At 36.2% G+C, this 22,082-nt stretch overlaps 1 protein-coding gene across 1 annotated transcript in view; it reads left to right on the forward strand.

The window, feature by feature from the left end:
- The window catches only part of CCDC88A (coiled-coil domain containing 88A), a 77,321-nt gene that overhangs the window by 48,151 nt on the left and 7,088 nt on the right, over nt 1-22,082 (forward strand). The window contains exons 17-30 of the mRNA XM_009578704.1: nt 3,081-3,219; nt 3,889-4,065; nt 4,578-4,739; nt 7,592-7,869; nt 8,071-8,214; nt 9,230-9,416; nt 9,787-9,932; nt 10,549-10,641; nt 10,839-11,053; nt 17,030-17,113; nt 18,171-18,374; nt 18,684-18,755; nt 19,740-19,820; nt 21,249-21,514. Of these exons, the coding sequence (XP_009576999.1) occupies nt 3,081-3,219; nt 3,889-4,065; nt 4,578-4,739; nt 7,592-7,869; nt 8,071-8,214; nt 9,230-9,416; nt 9,787-9,932; nt 10,549-10,641; nt 10,839-11,053; nt 17,030-17,113; nt 18,171-18,374; nt 18,684-18,755; nt 19,740-19,820; nt 21,249-21,514 (2,248 nt within the window). The remainder of the gene's footprint in view (nt 1-3,080; nt 3,220-3,888; nt 4,066-4,577; nt 4,740-7,591; nt 7,870-8,070; nt 8,215-9,229; nt 9,417-9,786; nt 9,933-10,548; nt 10,642-10,838; nt 11,054-17,029; nt 17,114-18,170; nt 18,375-18,683; nt 18,756-19,739; nt 19,821-21,248; nt 21,515-22,082) is intronic.

The raw sequence follows: 22,082 nt of genomic DNA on the forward strand, positions 1-22,082 counted from the left end.
CCTACCAAAAGGAAGCTGTTTGCATTCCCACTTACACAGTCTGGGAAGTATCCAATACTTGAGCGTCTCCAGAACTTCATACTGGCTCTATCACTCTACCACACCTGCCATTATAAAGCAGCTGCTATCCTGACATCTGTTTCCTCTGCTGTATGTTGTGTTCTGTCTTATCCTGAAGGGATTTAGGGAAAATTTGTGACAGGAGAAAAGCAGACTAGTGTGGGTTTCTAGCCAATCTTTCTTTCACGATGCTATTCAGTTGTGGTCTTAAAAAAAAAAAAAAGCTGCTGTCATGATCTGTTATTACAACCGATTGTCATGAAAATGTAGATTGATTTGGGGCCTTCTATATCAAAAGTAAACCAAAAAACATTTTTTTTTTCTTCAGTTTCGCTTTCTTGCTGCCTGTGCTCTGTTACTGGGGTGGTGCCAGAATCCTGTAGGGAGAATCTGTTACCACCTCTTGTTTTCAGCCGGTGTCTTTCATCTGCCTTTCTCAGCTCACAGATGAGGAGTTGTTCTGTCAAGAAGAGCCCTCAGAACCTTGGCTAGTGTGATTTCTTCTGATTTAAGCATTACTGTGTAGCATACAATGTGTAGTATGCATTTGGTTTGTCCTGAAGTGAATATACCATACCAAAGAAGAACCAATACTTGAGCTGAGTTGAAGCTTAAACTGCTTAGATTAAGAAGTCCAAATCGAGCAACATTTTTCTAAATCACGTTCTAGATTCCAAGTGGTTGGAGTGAGTGCTCCCGCAAAGGGAGAGAATATTGTTCTGTAAAGGTGCTTTTGCAAATTATCCTACGTGAAAAGATTTATGAGTCTGCTGCTACTTTCCAGACAATGGCACTTGTCCGTTACAAGTGCTCATACTTCTAAAGATCAGATGTTGTAGGTTCACTTCTCGTAGGTCAGTTGGTTTATATGACATTGTATGAATTATGACTTTGGGCCATACAATACTAGTGTTTCCTTCGCATTTTACAGAATGATGTTTAATGGAGCTATAAATCATAATTTGGAAGAAAATTTGGAGTTGCACATCTCTGTGGGATGGGGAGTTTTATCCAGCTTTCATTAAATTATAATCTGTAAATGAACTTTTAACATACTTCTGGCACCTATCATGACCTGTTTCATTTCTTCCTTTGCTTCCAGGTTAGCTGTGTGTGGGAATTGCACAAACAAATAACTTTCTTTTCATTCCCCTCACCTCCCCTTAGTGCTCTTCTAATGGGTATTCCTTTTTCAAGGAGTCAGGGCATGTTTTTTGCTATTTATGTATTGTATATTAAGGCTTGTGACCAAATAGTTTTAGATGTGAGGGAATTTGGGCTAAGCTTCTTCTCAAACTTCGTGTAGAGCTGGAGGATTGTGAATGGGCAATATTTGTTTTCAAAGTGGAAACGGTTGGTTTGAAATTTTGCTCTGCCACCATCCTGCCTTTCCATTATTCTCAACTTTGTCATTCATCCAAAAGGTACCTGGGTTGCTTTCCTTGTATTATTACATAGGTAAGGCATTAGCAATTGTTTCATCAGGCCTGTAGAAAGCTAAGTTCATTATGGCCAAAATTACTTATCAGTGTATTTTTGGTCTGCCTCTCTCATTTTGATGATAGAAATTAAAAATGCACAAGTTTTCTCTCCCTGATGGGAGAGAGCTGCTTGTGTTTTTTGTTGAATGTTCTTGGTAGCACTTCAGTCTTTCTATTGGGGCATAAGCTGACCATGTTTGATGAGTTAACTTTGAAGTGTTTTCCATTTTCTCTTGCCTTTCAAAGGGCTGTTGTCTTTAGACAAACAAATTTATGGATCTTGACCCTGAATTTGAAATAGCCAAATCTCAATGATACTAGAAAATTTGTACCATCTTTCATTATTAGATGTTCAAAAGGAAACTGGATATTGGGTCTCTGCTATTAGTCTTTTTCCTTCTTTGTTTTCTACATAATTGTATAACTTTTCAGTAACAGTAATTCTTATTTGTAGCTGAATGTATGCTTCAGCACAAGAAGATGAAATGCCATCTATTCTACTAGTCATAGACTGCCTACTGTTTCTTAAATCCCTGAGAATTACTTGTCGTACCTTAAAATCTAGGATTCTCATCCTACTTACATGATGCTACTGGACAGCTTTCCACTTATTCTCTTACCATTGGTCTTCCGCTCCAGTTCCTGACTAGATCTAATGCTGTTGTCCATTCAGGAGTCTCTTGCAATCTATTCCATTCACTAAACTGATAGATTCTTAAGCAGTCAAGATTAAAAAAGGAGGGTATTAGTGGTTTGTTTTGTTTTATCCTACTGTGGAGACAAGTGGGGTGTTTTCCAGTTTCAGAGCACATGTACAGTGACAGGACTGTTTAAAAGTGATTAACGAGTGTGGTTTTCAGTATTTTCTAAAAAGGCTAATAATTCATTAAAATATCGTGCACTGACAGTTTTCAGGAGATACTGTTCTAAACCAATATATTCTAAATCTGACCACTTTTCTTCTAAATATGTGGTTTGGGTTTTTTAGGTGCCCTACAATATTATAAATAGGGTAAAAAAAAAAATGGAAGCTTTACACATCAGGAGTGGTAACAGTCTTAAAATATCAGCAGCTGAGCTGAGTGAGCAATTTGCACATTCATACATCAGATGAGTATGCACCTGCAAAGTACTATATTCCTTCTCCTTCCCTAGTGCCTCCTCTTTGTGAGCTGGCAGGAAATGGAAATTGATGAAAATCTTGCTCTCCAAATACTTCACATTCTAATTTAGTTCAGGTCCCTGCTGGATTCACTGGAGTGGAGCCAGAAAGAAGAGTGCTGTCATCACACACACGCTAATGATCCAAATAAAGCCAGCACCCTACTGGTATGACTGAAGGTGGCTTTTTGTATGTCTAATATGTTTTAAAAGAAAGAAGGATGATATTAATACTGAGGTGTCTTCATGCTTTTGAATAGAGCATTCAAGCATTTTTGAATGTAGCTATGAGTCTACTGTTTCAGAACATTTTAGAATTTAAATACCTCAGCTAATTTTTTAAAATACTTTTTTGTGTGTGATGTCATTGATCAGCAGGTACAAGCTTTTGGAGTCAAAATTAGAATCCACACTTAAGAAGTCTCTCGAAATAAAAGAAGAAAAAATTGCTGCTTTGGAGGCTCGTTTAGAAGAATCAACAAATTTAAATCAGCAACTCCGTCAGGAACTTAAAACAGTAAGGAGAACGACATTTTTTCTATAAGATTAAATTACTCCTATACCAGCTATTGTTATTTTTACACTTGACCTTTTGTGTAAGACAGCAAAAGATGGGCATTGTTGGGGCAATATAAAGCAGGACAAACTATGACTGCTTTTTAAGACTGCAATAATGCAGGCCCAGTATTGAAATCACATGAAAAGTTGTTGATGAGTTTATTCATTGGGCATTGAATATGTCAGGTGGATAAATAATCTGAAGTTGATTTGATTTGGGATGCCAAAAATGGTCTTTTCTTCGTAAGTTACATTTTCTGATCTACCTTTAACAGCCTGAATGGACTGGTTAAAAAAAAACCAAAACAACAATCTCCCTGGTTGTTATACTTTATTATAGAAGTTGGGGGATACAGTTGAAAGCACTGAAATAAAACAGAAAATGGAGGTCTCTTTCTGTTAGACAAGTATGAGTATGAGCCCAAGTGTTTATTATGTTTAAGCTATCAGTACCCATAAATTATTTGTACATCACCTCCCCAAACATACACAGAAAGCAAATTTACAAATACAGTAACATATATATAGCACTTCCTGTTCTTTGAAAAGTGGTATGGTCATGTAATAAATTAGGATGTAGAAAATGAAAAATTCTAAACCTAATGTAAGTGGTCCTAAATAATTTCAGGTGAAAAAGAACTATGAAGCTCTCAAGCAAAGACAAGAAGAAGAAAGGATGGTTCAGAATTCTCCTCCAAGAAGTGGAGAAGACAATCAATCTGTCAATAAGTGGGAGAAGGAAAATCAGGAAACCACTAGAGAATTATTGAAAGTTAAAGACAGATTAATCGAAGTGGAAAGGAATGTAAGATGTTTTTAATATTATTCTGATTTTATTTATTTGTTGTGAGCTGTTCCAGTAATACAAATGAGAGTATTGTTAAGAAAGTATGCAATTTATCACCTAGTTTATGTACCAAGCAGGATCGGAATTAAGTATAGTTTATGAAGCAGATGCATTCTGCTCTGACGGATGCCGTAAAGCACTTGACCAGCATTTAAAAGAAAATGTGGAAACCTGAATTTGTCCTTTTGAATCTGCAGATATCTCTTAAATCCCTCTTATATAATCCTTACTTACATGAGTCATGGAGATTTCTCTGCTGTTTCTCCATAGGTGCAATATTAGTTACCCATTTCTTGTGATAATATCACTGTGTGTTACTTTGTTATATAAGGTGATTTACAGTTTCGTTCCACCCTGTAAATATCTGCGAAGTCATGCTGCTTTGTTTGTTTTGGAGAAACAGGTTTTTTTCTTGAAGCTCAGTAAACAGCTGTGAACTCAAATTTTCTTTTTTTTTTTAATGTTCAAAGAATGCTACACTGCAGGCAGAGAAGCAAGCACTGAAGACACAATTAAAGCAACTTGAGACGCAGAATAGCAATCTGCAGGCTCAGATTCTTGCACTTCAGAGACAGACTGTTTCTCTACAGGAACAAAATACAACTCTACAAACTCAAAATGCCAAGCTGCAGGTAGTATTTTCCTATTTTGTTTTCAAAAATAAAATTAATTCAAAGTTTTTCAAATGAAAGCTTTAAAGCTAGTGGCAATAATGTATTGTAAGTCACATTTTGTTTCTGGTACAGACATGAAAAAGAAAGCAATATGCAAATAATCTGCACTAAGAGCAGTCAAATAATATTTTGTTTGCTGATGAGTAATAACATTTCTAGAAGTTGGTTTTAGTCCTTCATGTTTGTCCAATTTAAACTCTTGACTTAGGAGTAGAATGGATTCTCTTATCCAGTCTTCTAAGATAATGGTTTTTTAATTTCTTTTTTACTTCTAAATTAGGTCAGGGAAGTAGTGTGTCCAAAAAGACTCTAACAAATACAGTATTTGTTCTATTTTTATAAATAGAGTTTAAAAAAAAAAGTAAAAGCCATACCTAAGAGGAAAATCAAGATGTTAGTAAGTACAGAAGATTTGAAAAAAAAACCTTTGAAAACTACATAAATATGTGAAGATTGAATTCAGATAATTCAGAGGCAAAAAAAGGTAATGTGTGACCATGGAAATTATAAAAATGGTTGCCCACAGAGTCTTGCAGCTCTTACGGCCAAAATTCAGATGTCGTTCTTCATGCTTTAACAGGGTTATTAAATACATATCTTTTTTTTCTCTGATAAATGAAATTTTCTTGTTAATGGAGCTAATGCTTTTTGGAGCTCTAAGAATCAAAACTACTTAGAGGGAATACAAAGTCCACAATTCAGGAGAAATAGTAAACAATGTCAGAAATGATGGAGGGTGGATGGAAGTCAAAGAGTGAAGGAGTCTTTAAACAAGTAAACAAATAATGCATTTTGTGAATGCCTCTAGTTATCATCCTGTCTCTTTCTGGAAAGCAGAACACAGTTGTACCACAGATGCACTTTCTATCTACCACATTGAAATCTAATTAGTGCACAGTACTGCCCTTTGTGGCTGGCAGGCCTATGAACAAAACAGAACATTTGTGCACACACTGTCTTGTCTAATCGTTAAAAATTAGTGGACGTGGGCATGGAAATACACCATTTTAAAGAGATGAGGATGTATCTCTGGATTCAGAACCCTTTGAGTATTTTGTAATACCATTTGTCAAAAAAACAGGAATATCTATGTCATGAAGCTCCTTTTTTTGCTTCGTGAATTGCACAACAGCACAGGCCTTTTCTATCTGATAGATATGGAGAATGAATTAAATGTAGATATTTGAAAGTATTGAGGCAGTGAGTTGGGAGGAGGAAGCGTTTTCTGCCTTCAATTTTTTTTTTTTTCCTTTGTGTTGAACCTCACCAAGCAATGTAATTTTTGTTGCTGGGGATGACTGAATGGTGTTATACCCAATCGACTGAGAAAGGGAGTTGTTCTCCTTCCTTGAGAATTCAGCTATTTTGCTCATAGCTTCAGGCAAGTTGCAAGACAACTCTGCATCAACTAAATCAAAATGAAAGGTGAAATACGTTTGGGAATATAAGAATGATTAACTATTAGCTAAATCTGAAGTGCAGACTAAGCTGGTCTACATGGACTATGTCAAAATTGTTCTTAGGCAACTGTAATTCTACTATTCCTTCTGATACCTGTAAGGAACATACAAGAGAAAGGATGTCTTAAAGGATAACTGGGAATTCTGTATTAAATCGAACTTGGGGTTCAGTCTGGGAAGTTTCACAGCATACACATGCCATCAGACATTACTTCATTTCCAGTGAAGGGTTCAGTTTTCTCATCTGTAACAAAGAATGCTGCAGTTCCAACAGAAAGGGATTTGTTCCTTAGTAACAGCGTGCACTGAAGTGATAGATTTTTTTTTATTTTTTTTTTTTCCTTCGCCTTAATAGATACCCTGAGGATATTAGAAGCCTCAGTAGTTTGTGTTTTTCATCTCTTCAATAGGAAAGAGAAGGAAGCTAGCCTAATACAGGTCAGATGACAAGCACGTTAGGTATCGTCAATTCTTTAAGATGTCCAAGGATTAGATTAGGTTAATATTTCTAGAGGCACACAAAGTAAAGTTGTTGTTTGGGGGTTTTATTTAATCTGTCTAATGTTGAGGGCTTTAATGTATTAATAGACATTAATACTGACATGCTCTGACATAATTATTGGAGAAATTGTACTGTTCTAGAAGAAGAGAACTTTCCACCAGATCTCACAACACGTACATAAAGTTATCAGCTGACATTACTGAGTTGGAAGAGAACTGTGAATGGCAGTTCCTCAGTAAAACAGAGTATGGGTAGTTCCTTCCAGGAGCTATTATTTTTTTTCCCTTTCTCTCTATTAAATGGATGCTACTGTTTGCAGTCTCATTGGAAAGGATATGTGGGTACAATAAGGATTTTATGGTGACAATAGAGATTCTGTACAATAAAGATTTTTTTTTTTTCTTTCTTTTTTTAAATCTATACCAATATGAAAGTTCCTTTTAGTCATGTCACAGATTTGGCTTCTGTGATACGAGGATCACTGGAGATCTATTTGTCAATGCTGAAAGGAAAATGTGCCTTTCATCTAGATAGCACTTTAACAGATATTTGAAGGTAAATAATAATTTGATTCCTCCTCCTCCCCTGTGTCAATTTAAGCATATGCTTAAGTGCTTTCTTGCAATACTGCTATAAAAATATTCTTGGAATATTTTGAATTGGAATTGTCTATTGGGATATAAGGAAAAAAAGTATTCCCAAGAAAGGTTGTCAGGTAATGGAGTAACTAGAAGGTTGCTAAGATGCTAAGGGTTAAACTCAAGAAATCTTTCAATAGGAGGAGATAGACAAGGTAATCCAGACTATGAAATTAATTTGCAACTCTTGTCACATGTTTATGACTGCAGGTTGAAAATTCCACCCTTAATTCTCAAAGCACATCGCTTATGAATCAGAATGCACAACTTTTGATCCAGCAGTCTGCTTTAGAAAATGAAAATGAATGTGTGCTCAAGGAACGTGAGGATCTGAAATCATTGTATGATTCACTTCTCAAAGATCATGAAAAGCTGGAACACCTGCATGAACGCCAAGCTTCCGAGTATGAATCTCTGATTGCTAAACATGGAAGTCTTAAATCTGCACACAAAAATCTGGAGGTGGAGCATAAGGACTTAGAAGATAGGTAAATATGCATGAGTAGAATTAGTGTCTGCAATTCCTGAGCAAAAAGCAAAAAACACTGTGTAACTAGTATGAATAAAATTAGTATTACTTAAATATAACATTAAGATCTTAAAACTTTGAAAGATCACCTTTTCAAAAAAAATTCCATATTTTCTTGTCATTCCCAAAAAAGAAACTTAAGTATGATTTTTGTTTGCAGGTACAATCAATTGCTGAAACAGAAGGTGCAGCTGGAAGAATTGGAGAAAGTACTCAAGGTAGAACAGGAGAAAATGCTGCAGCAAAATGAAAAACATGAAACTGTAGCAGCAGAGTATAAAAAACTTCGTGATGAAAATGAAAGGTAAAGCAAAAGTCCGATACGTGTATTAGTAGAGCTCTGAGCACTTGCCAGTACAGTCTAAACAAGTGTTGTATCCTCTCACATTTCTTAATACCTGATGCTGCAATTCAGGATACTTACGATCCATACCTTATAGCAACTCCACTCCGCTGGTCTGCGATACAGTCATTGTAGAAAAACTAAACAGGAGAAAAAAGCAAACCTACAAAAAATAATTATTATATCCTGAGGATACTGAATTCCACATAGCATCTTGAGGAATGCCAGGCCAAGCACTGTGCAGTATGGTTGTGAGCTGTAAAGGGAGCAAGCCACTCTGCGTGAGTTGCTTAAGGGGCAAGATAGGGGAGGTTAATGCCAGCAGAAGTAGAAGTGCAGTGGATGGCGAAGCCCTGTTTGACCCCTGCAACTGAGGTATAGCTTGCCGTAAGTAGTCGGGTTTAATAGTAGCATTTACATAGCATGATACTTCCCCCCTCAAGAAAAGGCATTAAGATTTGTTCATCTGGCAAAGAGGCTCTCAATTAAATGCCTCCTACCTTTGGTGTTGTGTGAGGAGGATTAGTAGGAACTGGAGGTTGTTTTTAGAAAGGCGCACGGCAGGGCCCAGTAGGGACGAAGGGAGCCCAAGAGTCAATGTGTGCAACCTCCATGATTGCCAAAGTTTGGACCGTTCTGATTTCCTTACTGTTTTGTGTTGGCAAGAAATTCTAACTGTTTTGTAAGATTCTTGTGTTTTGAAAAGTGGCATCTTAAAACTAGCTGTGATGTCTGCATTTAGAAATCCTGATTTATTGTGGAGAATCTGGACTGTTTGGCTTAAAGGCAGAATGCATACCTAAGAAAATTAGACTAAGAGATTACTTACCTACAGTATATGATACTAAGAAATTTTTATATGTATTCTATGGAGTAGTATAGAGCCCTGGAAATTTCATGCTTCAGAGGGAATGTGGGTCATGAATACATTTCCTTCTATCTGCATGTATTCTTTTATGGTGTCTTTTAATTCCAGGCTTACTCATACATACAGTCAGCTCTTGAGAGAGAATGAAGTTCTCCAAACCGATCATAAGAATTTGAAAACATTATTGAACAATTCCAAACTAGAGCAAACACGATTAGAAGCTGAGTTTTCTAAACTCAAAGAACAGTATCAACAACTGGATATTACATCGACAAAACTAAATAATCAATGTGAGGTATGTGAAAATTACGCTATTTTTCATGACTGGTATCATTGTAATATTTATATGAGTGTATTTGTAGATCCATAAAATGATATGAAGTGCTTGAGAATTAGTCATTTGGTTTATAGATAAAGAAATTGGTCTGAAGACAAATTTGCTTGTTGTACAGGCAATACAAAAATTGGGGCCCGTTAGGTAAACTGTTTTAAGTTATTTAAAGCATCTAAGAGGCTTTTATCAGTTGAGTCATGATTTAGTTGAGCTTTCTGTTTGATTTGACTATCAGAATCCTTGTAGACCTTCGTTTTCTTGAAAATCTCACTATCTGTGTGTGAAATATGCTCACATATATATGCATGTACCATTTCATATATTTTAACAGCTGCTTAGCCAGCTTAAAGGAAATCTGGAGGAGGAAAACAGACATCTACTAGATCAAATTCAGACATTAATGCTACAGAATAGAACATTACTTGAGCAGAATATGGAAAGCAAGGATCTCTTCCATGTAGAGCAAAGGCAGTACATGTGAGTTTTTAAAACAATTAAATTACTGTGATTAGGGCAGTTACACTAATACCTATATTTTTTTTAAAAAGCTTCTGTTTTATATAGAAATTAACACGTGTGCTACTTCTGAAATGTTTATTTTTTTAAAATAAAAATTTAAATCATATATGAAAAGCAGATAACTCAAACTATAAACATTATATTTTTAGTTCTAAAGGATCAGTGCAACTGCGTTCATTGTTGATGTTGCAAATCAGGAATAAAAATGTTATTTATTCCTCATTCTAATGCAAGGAAAGTTCCTAGGTTTGTTTGTAAGCTGTAAACCTTTTTAGTGAATTTGAGAAGAGGAAATGTGCTTGTCTAAATGACTCTGTTAGAGTCTATATGCACTTTATTATTATTATTAAAAAAAGGGGAAATTTCTATTATGTAATAAAGGCAAATGGCATTTTTTTCAATTTTATATCATAATGTTAAACGTAAAACTGCTTGTTTGCTGTGTCTCTTGATTTTTCAATAAGGAACAAGTGTTATATGATAATTCCTCATTAAAGGATACCCGAGGAACATGCTACTCGCACATTACATACACATTTTTGAAGCATACATTATCATTAATTTCTGTTTACAGTGACAAGCTAAATGAATTAAGGCGACAGAAGGAGAAATTGGAGGAGAAGATAATGGATCAGTATAAATTTTATGAACCGTCTCCACCAAGAAGGTACTGATGAACATGATATAAAAATAAACACAAATCTAAAAGAGGACATACCTATTCTGTTCCAGCTGAAAATCAAGGTTTCATTAAACTTCAGGGGAGCAGAATCATGTCTGTGTTCTTGCATACAAATAGGAAAAGTCTGAAGGCATAAGTAATGTATTGTAAAAGCAATAAATGTACTGTATTATTGATAACAGAAGGGGCAACTGGATTACTCTGAAAATGAGGAAGCTGATAAAATCTAAGAAGGATGTTAATCGAGAACGTTTGAAGTCCGTGACCCTTACGCCTACCCGTTCAGAATCCAGTGAAGGATTTCTTCAGCTGCCCCACCAGGACAGTCAGGATAGTTCCTCTGTGGGCTCGAACTCTCTTGAAGATGGCCAGACCTTGGGGACCAAAAAGAGTAGTAGTGAGTACTGCAAAACATTTTTTACTTTTGATAATCCTTGGCTAAATGTCTTTTTGATATGATTAAAAATTAAGAGGTCTTCATAAAAGGCTGCGTTTTGGAGGATTTTTTTAAAGATAATTTTTGAAGTCTTTAGGAGCGAAGCCTGAATTCATTTATTAATGACAGATTTATACTGACTTCTTGCAAACTGCTTGAGTGTTTGGGCAGGAGCTAGTTTTTAGCATTTCTGTAGCTCTAAATGTAAATGTTAAAATACATTTACAGTGCTTGGGTAAGATGAGGCAGGCACTGTAACTGGATCAGAGACCAGAATTTTGGATAGAATGTCAGATGCCACCACTAGTACCCTATTTTGTTTCTCCCACTTGTCCCAGCGTGAATCCTTCCCCTTGCTTGGAAGTGCTTTCCAAGCTGTGGCTGCGCTAACATCTTTTAGTTGCTAAAAAGATCTTCTGTCTGAAGGTGTTCCTCCAGCATCTCACAAAACCAACGATGAAGAATTTTGATAATATTTGAGTATGCAATAGGAAGAGTTAATGTAGAGACATAACCTGTTAAAAAGATGTGAATTGTTACTGATGCTAAAGATTAGAGTTAAGTGGCTGAGAGGGAGACTGAGGAGGTTTACAGAGGTGTGGATAGATCGAATATTCCAGACACAATTTGCTAACCTTGAAAGAGCCTGACAGCTGTCATGTTAGGATGCCCACAGTATAAAAGGCCAGGCTCTGTGCAGCATGTACATTTATTATCTATATTTTTTGTTATCCACTCTTCACATGGATCATGAACTGCCCAGTTTCTCACAACTTGAGAGATTACAATTATTACCTGATAACTTGAGTACAGCCAAGTTATCAGGTTGTAATGATTCGATTTAATAATTATGCACGAAAATGCATTTTGGCTGTGCATGTAAAAGCATCTGAATACGTGTGTATTAACGTTCACTTAAAATCTTTGCAGTACTTTTTTAAAGTTTAATGTCTTGGGTTTCAAAAGACAGCAGATAGATATTCTGGCTTTTGTGCCAGCTATGAATTTGCTGTGTTAGAAATAATTAAAGCCATGATGTATTTTTTTCTTCTGAGCTTATTGCAGAAGCTTAGTCAAAGTTAAAAACATCTAAAAACACTGTTTCGGGGAAACTTAAAATCAGATTTGTAAGTATTTTTTTAATAACTGAAGAAAATAGTAAGTTTGAGGGTACATTTTATCACCTCCGTTGCTAACTTGTCAATTTGGGAAGCTTAGCATTTTTCAGTGCAAGGGTCTGTTAAGGTTCAAAATGGGTACTTTTGACTTAAAAAAAAACAACTGTTGCTTTTACATATAAACTGGAAGTCTTGTGGAATTCAGGAGTGACTGAAGCTATAGTGGATGTGTTTGCAAGTGTGTTAGTTTGAATCAGGAATGTGCACGCTTTGGTTCAGACCATCTGCATCTGTGTCAACGATTTCATGTTCTGGAAAGGTTCTTTTATGTGACGGTTTCCTTTGCATGATACTTGGGACCTTGTAGCGTGCTGTTACCCTCCTGGTGGAGCCATGGTTGAAGTTACGGTGACTGATCCTCAAAAGAGGTTTGAAGTTGTTCAGACCTCATTAATTTTCTACTCTATGGACCTTGTTCATGTTCCCCTTAATCCCAGTGTGTTTATCCACAAACTGGAAGGGCTGATCTAATTCTGGATCCTAACCTTCCTCCTTTACACGTCGCCGTGGAAACCACAGTTTTTGATAGAATTTGGATGAATTATGTGCCAATTCAATGCTGACAATCTTACTGAGACAGTTTGCATTTCACAAATTTAAGAGAATATCTCAGTGTGAGAAGTACTGGTAATGGTGCATGTTTTGCAGTCCCACCATGCCCACTAAACCATGTCCCTAAGCGCCACATCTACATGTCTTTTAAATACTTCCAGGGATGGCGACTCCACCACTTCCCTGGGCAGCCTGTTCCAAGGCCTGACCACTCTTTCAGTAAAGAAGTTTTTCCTCTTACTGAGACGGTTTGCATTTCACAAATTTAAGAGAATATCTCAGTGTGAGAAGTACTGGTAATGGTGCATGTTTTGCAGTCTATTTCTTCTGCTTTTAGAATGACTGTAAATCCTAAATATCAAGATACTGTGGCTCCTTTCTTTTCTGTAAGAAGTGGCTTGGCAGTAGCGGCTTCCACTGAAAGAAGCTACAAAAAAGAGAAAACCTGTAAGTTGCCACCTGTCTATGCAAATGCTCAGGGATTGTAGCTTTCCACACTGGTTGAAGGCATTTTTGGGTACGGGAGGAGACAGGTTCTGTCCCACCCTGATCTCCTGCATCTGGGAATGGCGATGGTTCCAGAGGGAACTGCTGAGGTGAAATGTCCTGCGTGTCCTTCAGTAGGCAAGAGAAGGCAGTTTACATTCCCCAAATTGCAGTCACTGGCACAAATCAGTGGTGTTCTCAGAAGCTAGAGGACAGACTATCTGACATAAAGTGATCTTTGAGATGTATAGGTTTCCTACCCCATATCCCGTCAGAGAAAGCGAGAGGAGATACTGATTCCAAAATGCTACCACTACTGATAAACAGATTCGCTTTGTGAAATCTGTAGATTTTCTTCTTTTGAAAATGATGGTGGAGGCTGTTGTCCTGATACAGGACACTTTCTCATGTAAACATTTTCAAGAGAAATTGTTCTCTTACAAAGATAGGTGGTCTTGGTGCAAAAATCAGGTTGCCCTGTTGTGCAGAGAAGACGGCACCTGAGATCTCACAGAGTGCCGGGAGCCCGTGTCTGATTCCAGAGGTCCCCTGAAAGGAGGGGGTGCCTGCATGGCTGTTACTGTATGCAGCACAAGTGAAGTCCTGCAGGCAGCGTGGGTACTGTGTGCTCCTCTGACTGCAGAGTCTCGCCTTTGCTTTTCATGTCTGTATTCGGTGGTTGAATCAGGCGAGTTCCACAGATCTGACATCTGCTTTGTGCAGAGCCTTTTTCCTCGGGGGGGATGGGATACCATTCTGAGCTTTTGCATAGAAAACCCGAGGCAGGCAAGTGGAAACTTTTTTTTTCTGTGGAGAAAGAGAGATTACTTTTGCTAGCTTCCACTTTAGATTAGATTGTCAACAACATCCCAAGGAATTAAGACTATTAATAAGCCTGTCATCTTTAAATAGTAGTACCAGTAGCAGGCACATCGTATCGTAGTGGAAGTAGAAGTAGTATATTGGGCTCCATTTTCTATTACCAAAACATTTATTACCAAAACATGTCTGCCTAACATCTTCTTGTGCGCATGAACAAAACGATTTGAGGATTTTAATACTATCCATACAGAATTCCCCAGAGTATTTCTGGCAAACAGTTGGACGATTACAAAATGGGAGACTTCCTGATCAGTGGAGGAGTTCTGCAATACTCATTATTCATTCTCAGCTCAGAAAGCAAGAACATGCTCATAGAATACTGAAAAGAGAAAGAAAAGTTAATGAATTATAACTAGAGTTCTTTGAGTAGATTATTATTAAGACCAAAATAGTTCTTCTGCCATCCTATTTTTAAAGTCTGTTGGAATAAAGGGCTTAATAATTAGCCCTCTTAATAAAGAGCTAAAGCTGCCTAAACTAAACTTTGTGGTGTCCTGTTTGTTCCTTCTGTAGCTCTGTCATTCCAGGATTTTTTGCAAGACATTTGTTTAGTCGTATTCTATGCAGAAATTACTTACGTAGATTCTTAAGGAGGTTGCATTTTAGCCAAGGACAGGTGCTGATTTCCAGGACACCGGTAGTTGCAGTGGAGTTTTCTGTTTGTTACCGTTGCTGAGAGCCATGAATCAGTCCTTTTGGAGGCGATCTGTGTTAATGAACAAGAATCACAGATGACTCGAATGGTTCTTGAACATCCTCTGGTTACTTTTTAGTAAGATTAGGGTGGATGTTTTTAATTATCTTGTCTATAAAGGGTTATAGAGGGATCAGTTATCTTGTCTATAAAGGGTTATAGAAGTTACAAAAGATCATGTTTCACCATGATGACAAAAAGAAAAAGTAGTAGAAATAGAACAGAATTACCTCTTTGGTTTGGCATTAGTGTTAAAACTGATTAGTTATTTACCTGCTAGAAAACTAGTCTGATGCTGTACCTCATATTCCTTGGCAGGGAGCTATTAAAAGCTAGATACTTTTATATACAATTAAATAGACAATATGCATGTCTCCTTTATGGGAGGTTTAGTGGCCTCTGCTTTTTTTGAGCCAGTCAGCATCTGTGTTTATGTTGGTTTTGGCTTATTTCCTCAGCATCTACAAGAGGAAGAATAGTTTATTGATTTAGGAAAAAAACAAACCAAAACAAAAGCCTGGTTACTTTGAAGTACCTACAAGTATATGTACATAATAAAAAATATCTGTGTACCTATGTAGTGAATAATTCCAAGGCAAAATTGTACTTACTGTACTTTTATCTTACATAGGTAGCACATGCGCCTTTCTTTTCTCCCTGTTCTTCCCCACCTCACATCATAAGGACCTCACATAGGAGGGTGTTTGCTGTCCCTCTCTGGTCGAGATAGAGTTATATCCTGCCACTGTGAAAACTGTTGTGTTTGGTTTTGGCACTTGTGGCTGTGCTGATCATGCATTCATTGGAAGTTGTAAAATGTATTGCATTGTAACCTCTTACTCTAAGTGCAAACACAGAGTAATATGGAGAGGGAGATTTCTTTCTCTTTCAGGGTAGTTCATGTGCACTTGTAAATGCATATGTATATATGTACTGCTGTATAAAATAGAAACTGCTGCTGGTTAAGCAGAAAACCAAGGCAAATTGCAAAGTATGTGTCCCAAAAGTGACTTCAGAGAGATAAAATAAGCAGATCTTGGGCTGATAGACTGGACTACACTGCTTTCATATCTGCATAAATAAGAACCTTTTGGTAATTTCATTATGCATTTCTTTCTGGATCTTTATGTGCCAGTTGTTTGCATGTGGCTCCTGTGTGCTTGGCAGTCAGCTGACACATTTATCTGATGCTTCAAAATGCAGGTGTCTGCCAGTAATCGGTTACTAATGCAGAATAGCTGAATCTAAGGACAAGATTAACTTGTGATATTCCCCTCCTCCATCTTTTAATACTCTCTGTAATTTTAACTCTACTTCCTGATATTATGTATCTCAATTTTCTCTTAGCCCTCCCAGAATGTTACAGCAACACTCAAATTTGGATTTTCTTTTTCTATTTTTTTTTTTTTTAAATCTTTGGTATTTTTTCAGCTAAAAAATTTGGTGTGTACCATTCCAGCCAACAAATCTTGATTTTATTTTTCTTATTACAGATTTGAAGTGGATTATTTCAGTAAAATATTAAAGTCACTGCACACAAACAGCAGATTGAACATAAGGTCCATGTAATTTTTCTACAAGGCAGTAGATGACCAAAATTATTAATGAGCACAAAATGTAACAAATGAAGACTGTGTCCTACTAGAGATGCAGGGCCAAACATTAAAAAAGTTATTAATCTCAAAAAAAAAAAGATGTGAACATATTTTAAAGTAGAAATTGTACTTAGAGTTGCTTTCATTTTAAGCTTTTTTTGCTTCACATTTTTCTTTATGTTCAAGAAATGTTATCTTTCGCAGTAAAAACTATATAATCGTCCATTTCTATAACCGTCTGCAAAGAAGTTACATTTAGTTTTTCAAGAGCTCGGCAGTTAGAACTTTCAAACTGTATTACACTTCATTATTTTTGGTGCATTTCTGAGCATATTGAAGTTTTCATAGTGTAGTTTTCATATTTCAGTGTAGTTTTCATATTTCATTATCACACAGAAGCATGTGAATGATAGTTTTTAGCATAGCATACATAGCTTAAACTCAGACATTCATTTCTGTCCTTAGTTTCAACATTTAACTTCCATCTGTTCTTCTCCCTTTTTTCTTTCATTTCCCTGTTTCCGTTTTTCCTCATGCTATGACATAAAAGTGGTTGCACTGAAAAGACTGCCCTTTTTGAGGAACAGACCGAAGGAAAAAGACAAAATGAAGGCCTTCTACCGTCGCTCCATGTGTAAGACTTTATGACAGTTCAGCTTCTTTTAAATGGCTACACTGGCTTCCATTACTAATTTTTCACTAACCTCTCCCTGGACTGCGCTGTATTTTTCCTCCTACTTTGCAATGTGCAAGTCCTGCTACAATACAAGGAGCTGGAGCTTTTTCTTTTTCCTGTTGTTTTTTTTTTTTTTTTTTTTTTAAAAACCTTGGCACTGAATACTTTATATATGTGCACACGTGCACACACGTACCCACACATTTACATGCACAAGCACACACACATACATATATATATTCAGTGCATTGTGATTGCATATATTTGTATACATAGTTGTCTATATACACATGTCTCTATGTGTATATAAATTTACAGTGCACTGTGTTAACCTAAATAGTTCCAAATTACACATTTCTTAAGCCTTTTGTTAAGAAATCACTGTAATTTTTTGTTTAAAGAAAGCGTAGAAAATAGTGCAACGCTGTATGGTGGTCTGTCACTCTTCAAGTATTCATGAGTTGTTGTTGCCAAAATGTTGTATTGATTTATTTTATTTTATTTTTTAATAAGGGGTGGACAATTTTCTCTAGTTTTGTGAAGTAAAGGTGAATATCATCAGATGTCATCTTTTTCAGATCCTTTTATTTGTTGTTATGTAAAATACAGTATCCCTGCAGTAACCTGCACTGTACAAGGATCCCGTATCATTGTTGACATTATATTGTATTATCACCTTTGCCCATTTTATCCTTATTCATTCCATTTTATCATTGCAAACAGTATATCAAAGCTTCTAACATATATATTACATATCATTGCAGCGTAAGCATGGCGATTATACCTAATAAAATCAGTATTAAGAACCATACTGAGCTGAAAGAAGTCTTTGCCTTGTAACACTTCTCATTCATTGAGCTGATTGCATGTCATAACATGAATGATCTTGTTTATATCTTCCAGTATTCAATACGCTTTAATGCTTAGAAAACTGTCAAAACATTTTGCAGTACAAAATAAGAACAGAAGCAAGTACATTGACCATGCTGATCATTTGCTTTCATTTGCATCCCAGCCATGAATGACCTGGTGCAGTCCATGGTCCTAGCAGGAGGACAATGGACAGGTAGTTCTGAGCATCTGGAGGGTCCTGATGATATATCTACGGGTAAAAGGAGGAAAGAATTGGGAGCTATGGCCTTCTCTACTACAGCTATCAACTTTGCAACTGTCAACTCTTCTACAGGCTTCAGATCCAAGCAGTTGCTAAATAACAAAGGTATAGGTAGAAGCTTTTTGCACCGTGATGTGACTATGTGTAACGGCAATTTCGTATAAATACTGGTTTTGCTTATATTTTAAATTTTCCAGCAAAAAGCAACCTGAATAATTGAGTTGCAGTGCTAAGATACTGAATAGGTTTAATAACTGCAGTTATAAAATATTTCAGGATTTTTCCTACAGAATGTTACAGAAGTAAAAATGGATTGTTTGAAAAATATTTTAGTATGTTTTACAGATGATAAATATCTTAATAATAATTTCATTTTGTTTTATTTTACATCTTCTTTTATATCTCTATGTATAGATACTACATCCTTTGAAGACGTAAGTCCACAAGGTATTAGTGATGATTCTAGTACAGGATCAAGAGTTCATGGTAAGATGTGAACTTTAATTAAATGAATTAAGGATATTTTATGTGAATGTTAACAAAGTTTGCAAAAAAAAAAGTGAATGGCATTGTTACGAGTGAGCATGTTTTCTGTGATTTGCATATCTCTTGAATGATAGTATCATTTCTTCAGATTATTCTTTTCTTTCTTAACTACTATGTTAGATAGATGTTCTATATCTCTAGTAGAAAGTATCTATGAAGTGCATCTGAACAGGATCAAAACATTTTCCCTTTTAAAAATTTATTTGGAGTTAATAGTAAAATAAAAGAAGTTACAATTTCAATCCTAAAAAACCCAAATCCAAATCTGGCCTGATTTTCCAATGTTTATTGCTCAGTGAAACCTAAATTTGTCATGTGCTGTATTTTATAAAACCATTACCCGTTCCTTCAAGCAAAGCTATGAAGTGAAAGCTATCATAGATTATTTAGAAGTGAAGTTTTAACTCGTCTATACATACTTAAAATCAGTATGAGCAACAGACATTTTTGAAGATAATAACAGTGCATTTCCCTTGTATTGGATAGGAGTACAGGACATTATCTGTGCAGATGCTCTTGCTCCTCCTGTTCGTGGCATTTCAACAATGTGCAAGGTTCCTTGTCAAATCTGTTGTAAGTGACCTAATCACGAGCAGCTTTCTGCATGCCCATCCTTTCATCTGTAAAATCCTGGTTTCCCACTAACCAATCAGTTTCAATTCTAAATGTACACTCTATTTCTCTTTTCCTTTCCCTTGTACCTTACTATTCCTGTAGTGCCCTTTTCTAAAGTGTCCTCTTGGACTGCCTGGAAATCCCTTCGCTTTCTGATCTGTAAGAAACCACTTTGTTGACAATGGGCATGCTCAGCCTGTGAAATAGTGCATGATTCCTGCCTCTGAGCATTCTGTGATCAGAATGTAAAGGTACCATGCCATCTGCTAAAATTTTGTTCATCACGGTGTCTCCTAATTTTCCATTTAGCTTCCAGACCAGCCAGCCTTGATAGTGGCAGAACATCCACTAGCAATAGCAATAACAATGCTTCACTCCATGAAGTCAAAGGTATGCTGTAGGTGAATTTACATACATGCTTCATTTCCATTATTTTCTCTGCAAGATCATCTATATAGGTTAAAAAAAGAACAACCAAAAAAATTCCCACAATGCACCACAGCATGTTTTTCTTTAAGCATTTTATAGCCTTCATTCCCCAAATTAGGAAAGGATGCAAGTATTAGTAGAACTTATGTTTTTAGTAAATATTAAAAGGATGATATTAGTATATAAGTTGCAAACTATTTTAAACCAAACCTAACCCAAGTAACGATGTTACAAAATAAGAATTCCCCCCAAATTACTTTAAAATCACTTATTTTTAAGCAGAGAAGTTGCTCCATTTTTTTCTTCTAGCATCCTACCATGTGTGCACTGCTGCTGTATAATGTACAACACAAACTGGACAAAATGGCATCTGTAATACTATCCTGCAAACTTTTATATTTTGTTTCTAAAAGATTAATAATGTTCCTGGGTTTAGCAATATTCTCTAAATTTCATATATTACGAGCCTTGATATATCTTTGTCTATAATGGCCGTTCTAGCTGGAGACCATTGTACATACTAAACTAGAACGCTGCCAACTCAAGACTTCATTTAATATTCATGGTTTGCATTTATTAAAAGCTGTCTCTTTGTTTGGAAATGTAGAGATGAATGCTAGCTAAAGATTTTTATTTATTTTCTGTCTGTTTGATTACTCCTTTCTGTAAAAGATTCTTTGAGGTAGTTCTTGCCCCAGTTTCTGTACAGTATTAGAAATTTCTGCAATTTATCTTTCTTCAAACTTAAGCTCATTTCTTAGGAGTAACATGAAGTAGGAAATACTTGATTATTCATCAGTATTTTTTAAGTGATTCACAATCATTGAAAACCAAAAAGAATTGGTGTTTTGGAATTTATTTTGCATTTAATGCCCTGTGCTTGCTTCAGGCCACAGTTGTAATAAACTAGAATTAATGGCAGAAACTGTTGGAGAAGCAGCATTCCTAAATAGTTCTTGTTGAAGAACTATGTTGTTGAAAATATTTTCTTTCCATTCCATCCTTTGTATTTCATTTAATGTAAAACTCATTAATAGTATATTAGAGTGTGTGCCTCACAGTGATGCTGAACAGGAGTGGAGGCATATCTTTAGCCTATTGGAATATAGTATTATGTAGGTGGAGGCCCAGATTATAAGAGGAAAGTAGTTTTTTATTCAAAAGCTATCATGTCGTGTTTAAAGAGCTGTAAGAGGTAAGTCAGGGGAGTGCAATTGTATTAACAATATATTTGGTTTGAGTAAAAAAGGACAACTGGATTTTTTAGTATTTTAAATAGAATTGTTGTTAACTGAATCTGATCACGTTGCAGATTTGACTAAGGCTATACTGTTCAACAGCTTTCATATATTTTTCTTACGGAATACTTAATACCATTTACCCCAAAAGCAGGTGCAGTTAACAGTCAAAGCAGGCCGCAAAGTCACAGCAGCGGAGAATTTAGCCTGCTACATGAACATGAGGCTTGGTCTAGCAGCAGCAGCAGTCCCATTCAGTATCTGAAAGGTCATACAAGGTCTAGTCCTGTGCTCCAGCAAAGAACGCCTGAAATACTGGATAGTCGTGGAAAACAGATCAAAACCGGTTCTCCTGGAAGTGAAGTTGTTACCCTGCAACAGTTCTTAGAAGAAAGCAACAAGAGTACCTCAAGTGAGGTTAGTTTAAAAAAATATTTTAACTATGTTGTTATCCCATATATGGGCACAGAATTAATAGAAGGCTTATAGCGAATGGAATTGCTTTAAAACTTTGTGGAGATACTGGTTACGCCTGCATTAAGAAGTAGTGTGGACTGTATTCTGATAAACTGTACTTGCTGTATTACACACAAAATCATTTAGAATTTCGCAGCTTGACCCTTTCTGGGTTACTGAATTAGGTAAGAAAGTCGATCTCTACTGCACAAAATTGTCCAGTGTACTGATGCATGGTACGCTCATCAGAGTTCAGATGGAAGGCCATAAACTCAAAGTAGGTTTACTTTTCTTCTTCCAGTTCAGCACTTGTCTTCAGTAAGAGCTGTTGTCAGATCTGTCTTACATCAACAGGAAGGAAGATGCTTTACTTCATTCCCTGAGGAGAGACTCTTGTCTGCTTCAGTCTCTTCTTTTTCACTCTACTGGGCAAAAAACCTGACCTTGGAGCTCACTGAAATCTGAGAGGAATCAGACAAAGAGAATGTTTCTCTAAATCAGTGACAGTTTGTTAGAAGCCCAAAATCAT

Source organism: Fulmarus glacialis, unplaced genomic scaffold (genome assembly GCF_000690835.1).
Source record: "Fulmarus glacialis isolate BGI_N327 unplaced genomic scaffold, ASM69083v1 scaffold5835, whole genome shotgun sequence".
In the NCBI taxonomy this organism is placed as follows: domain Eukaryota; kingdom Metazoa; phylum Chordata; class Aves; order Procellariiformes; family Procellariidae; genus Fulmarus; species Fulmarus glacialis.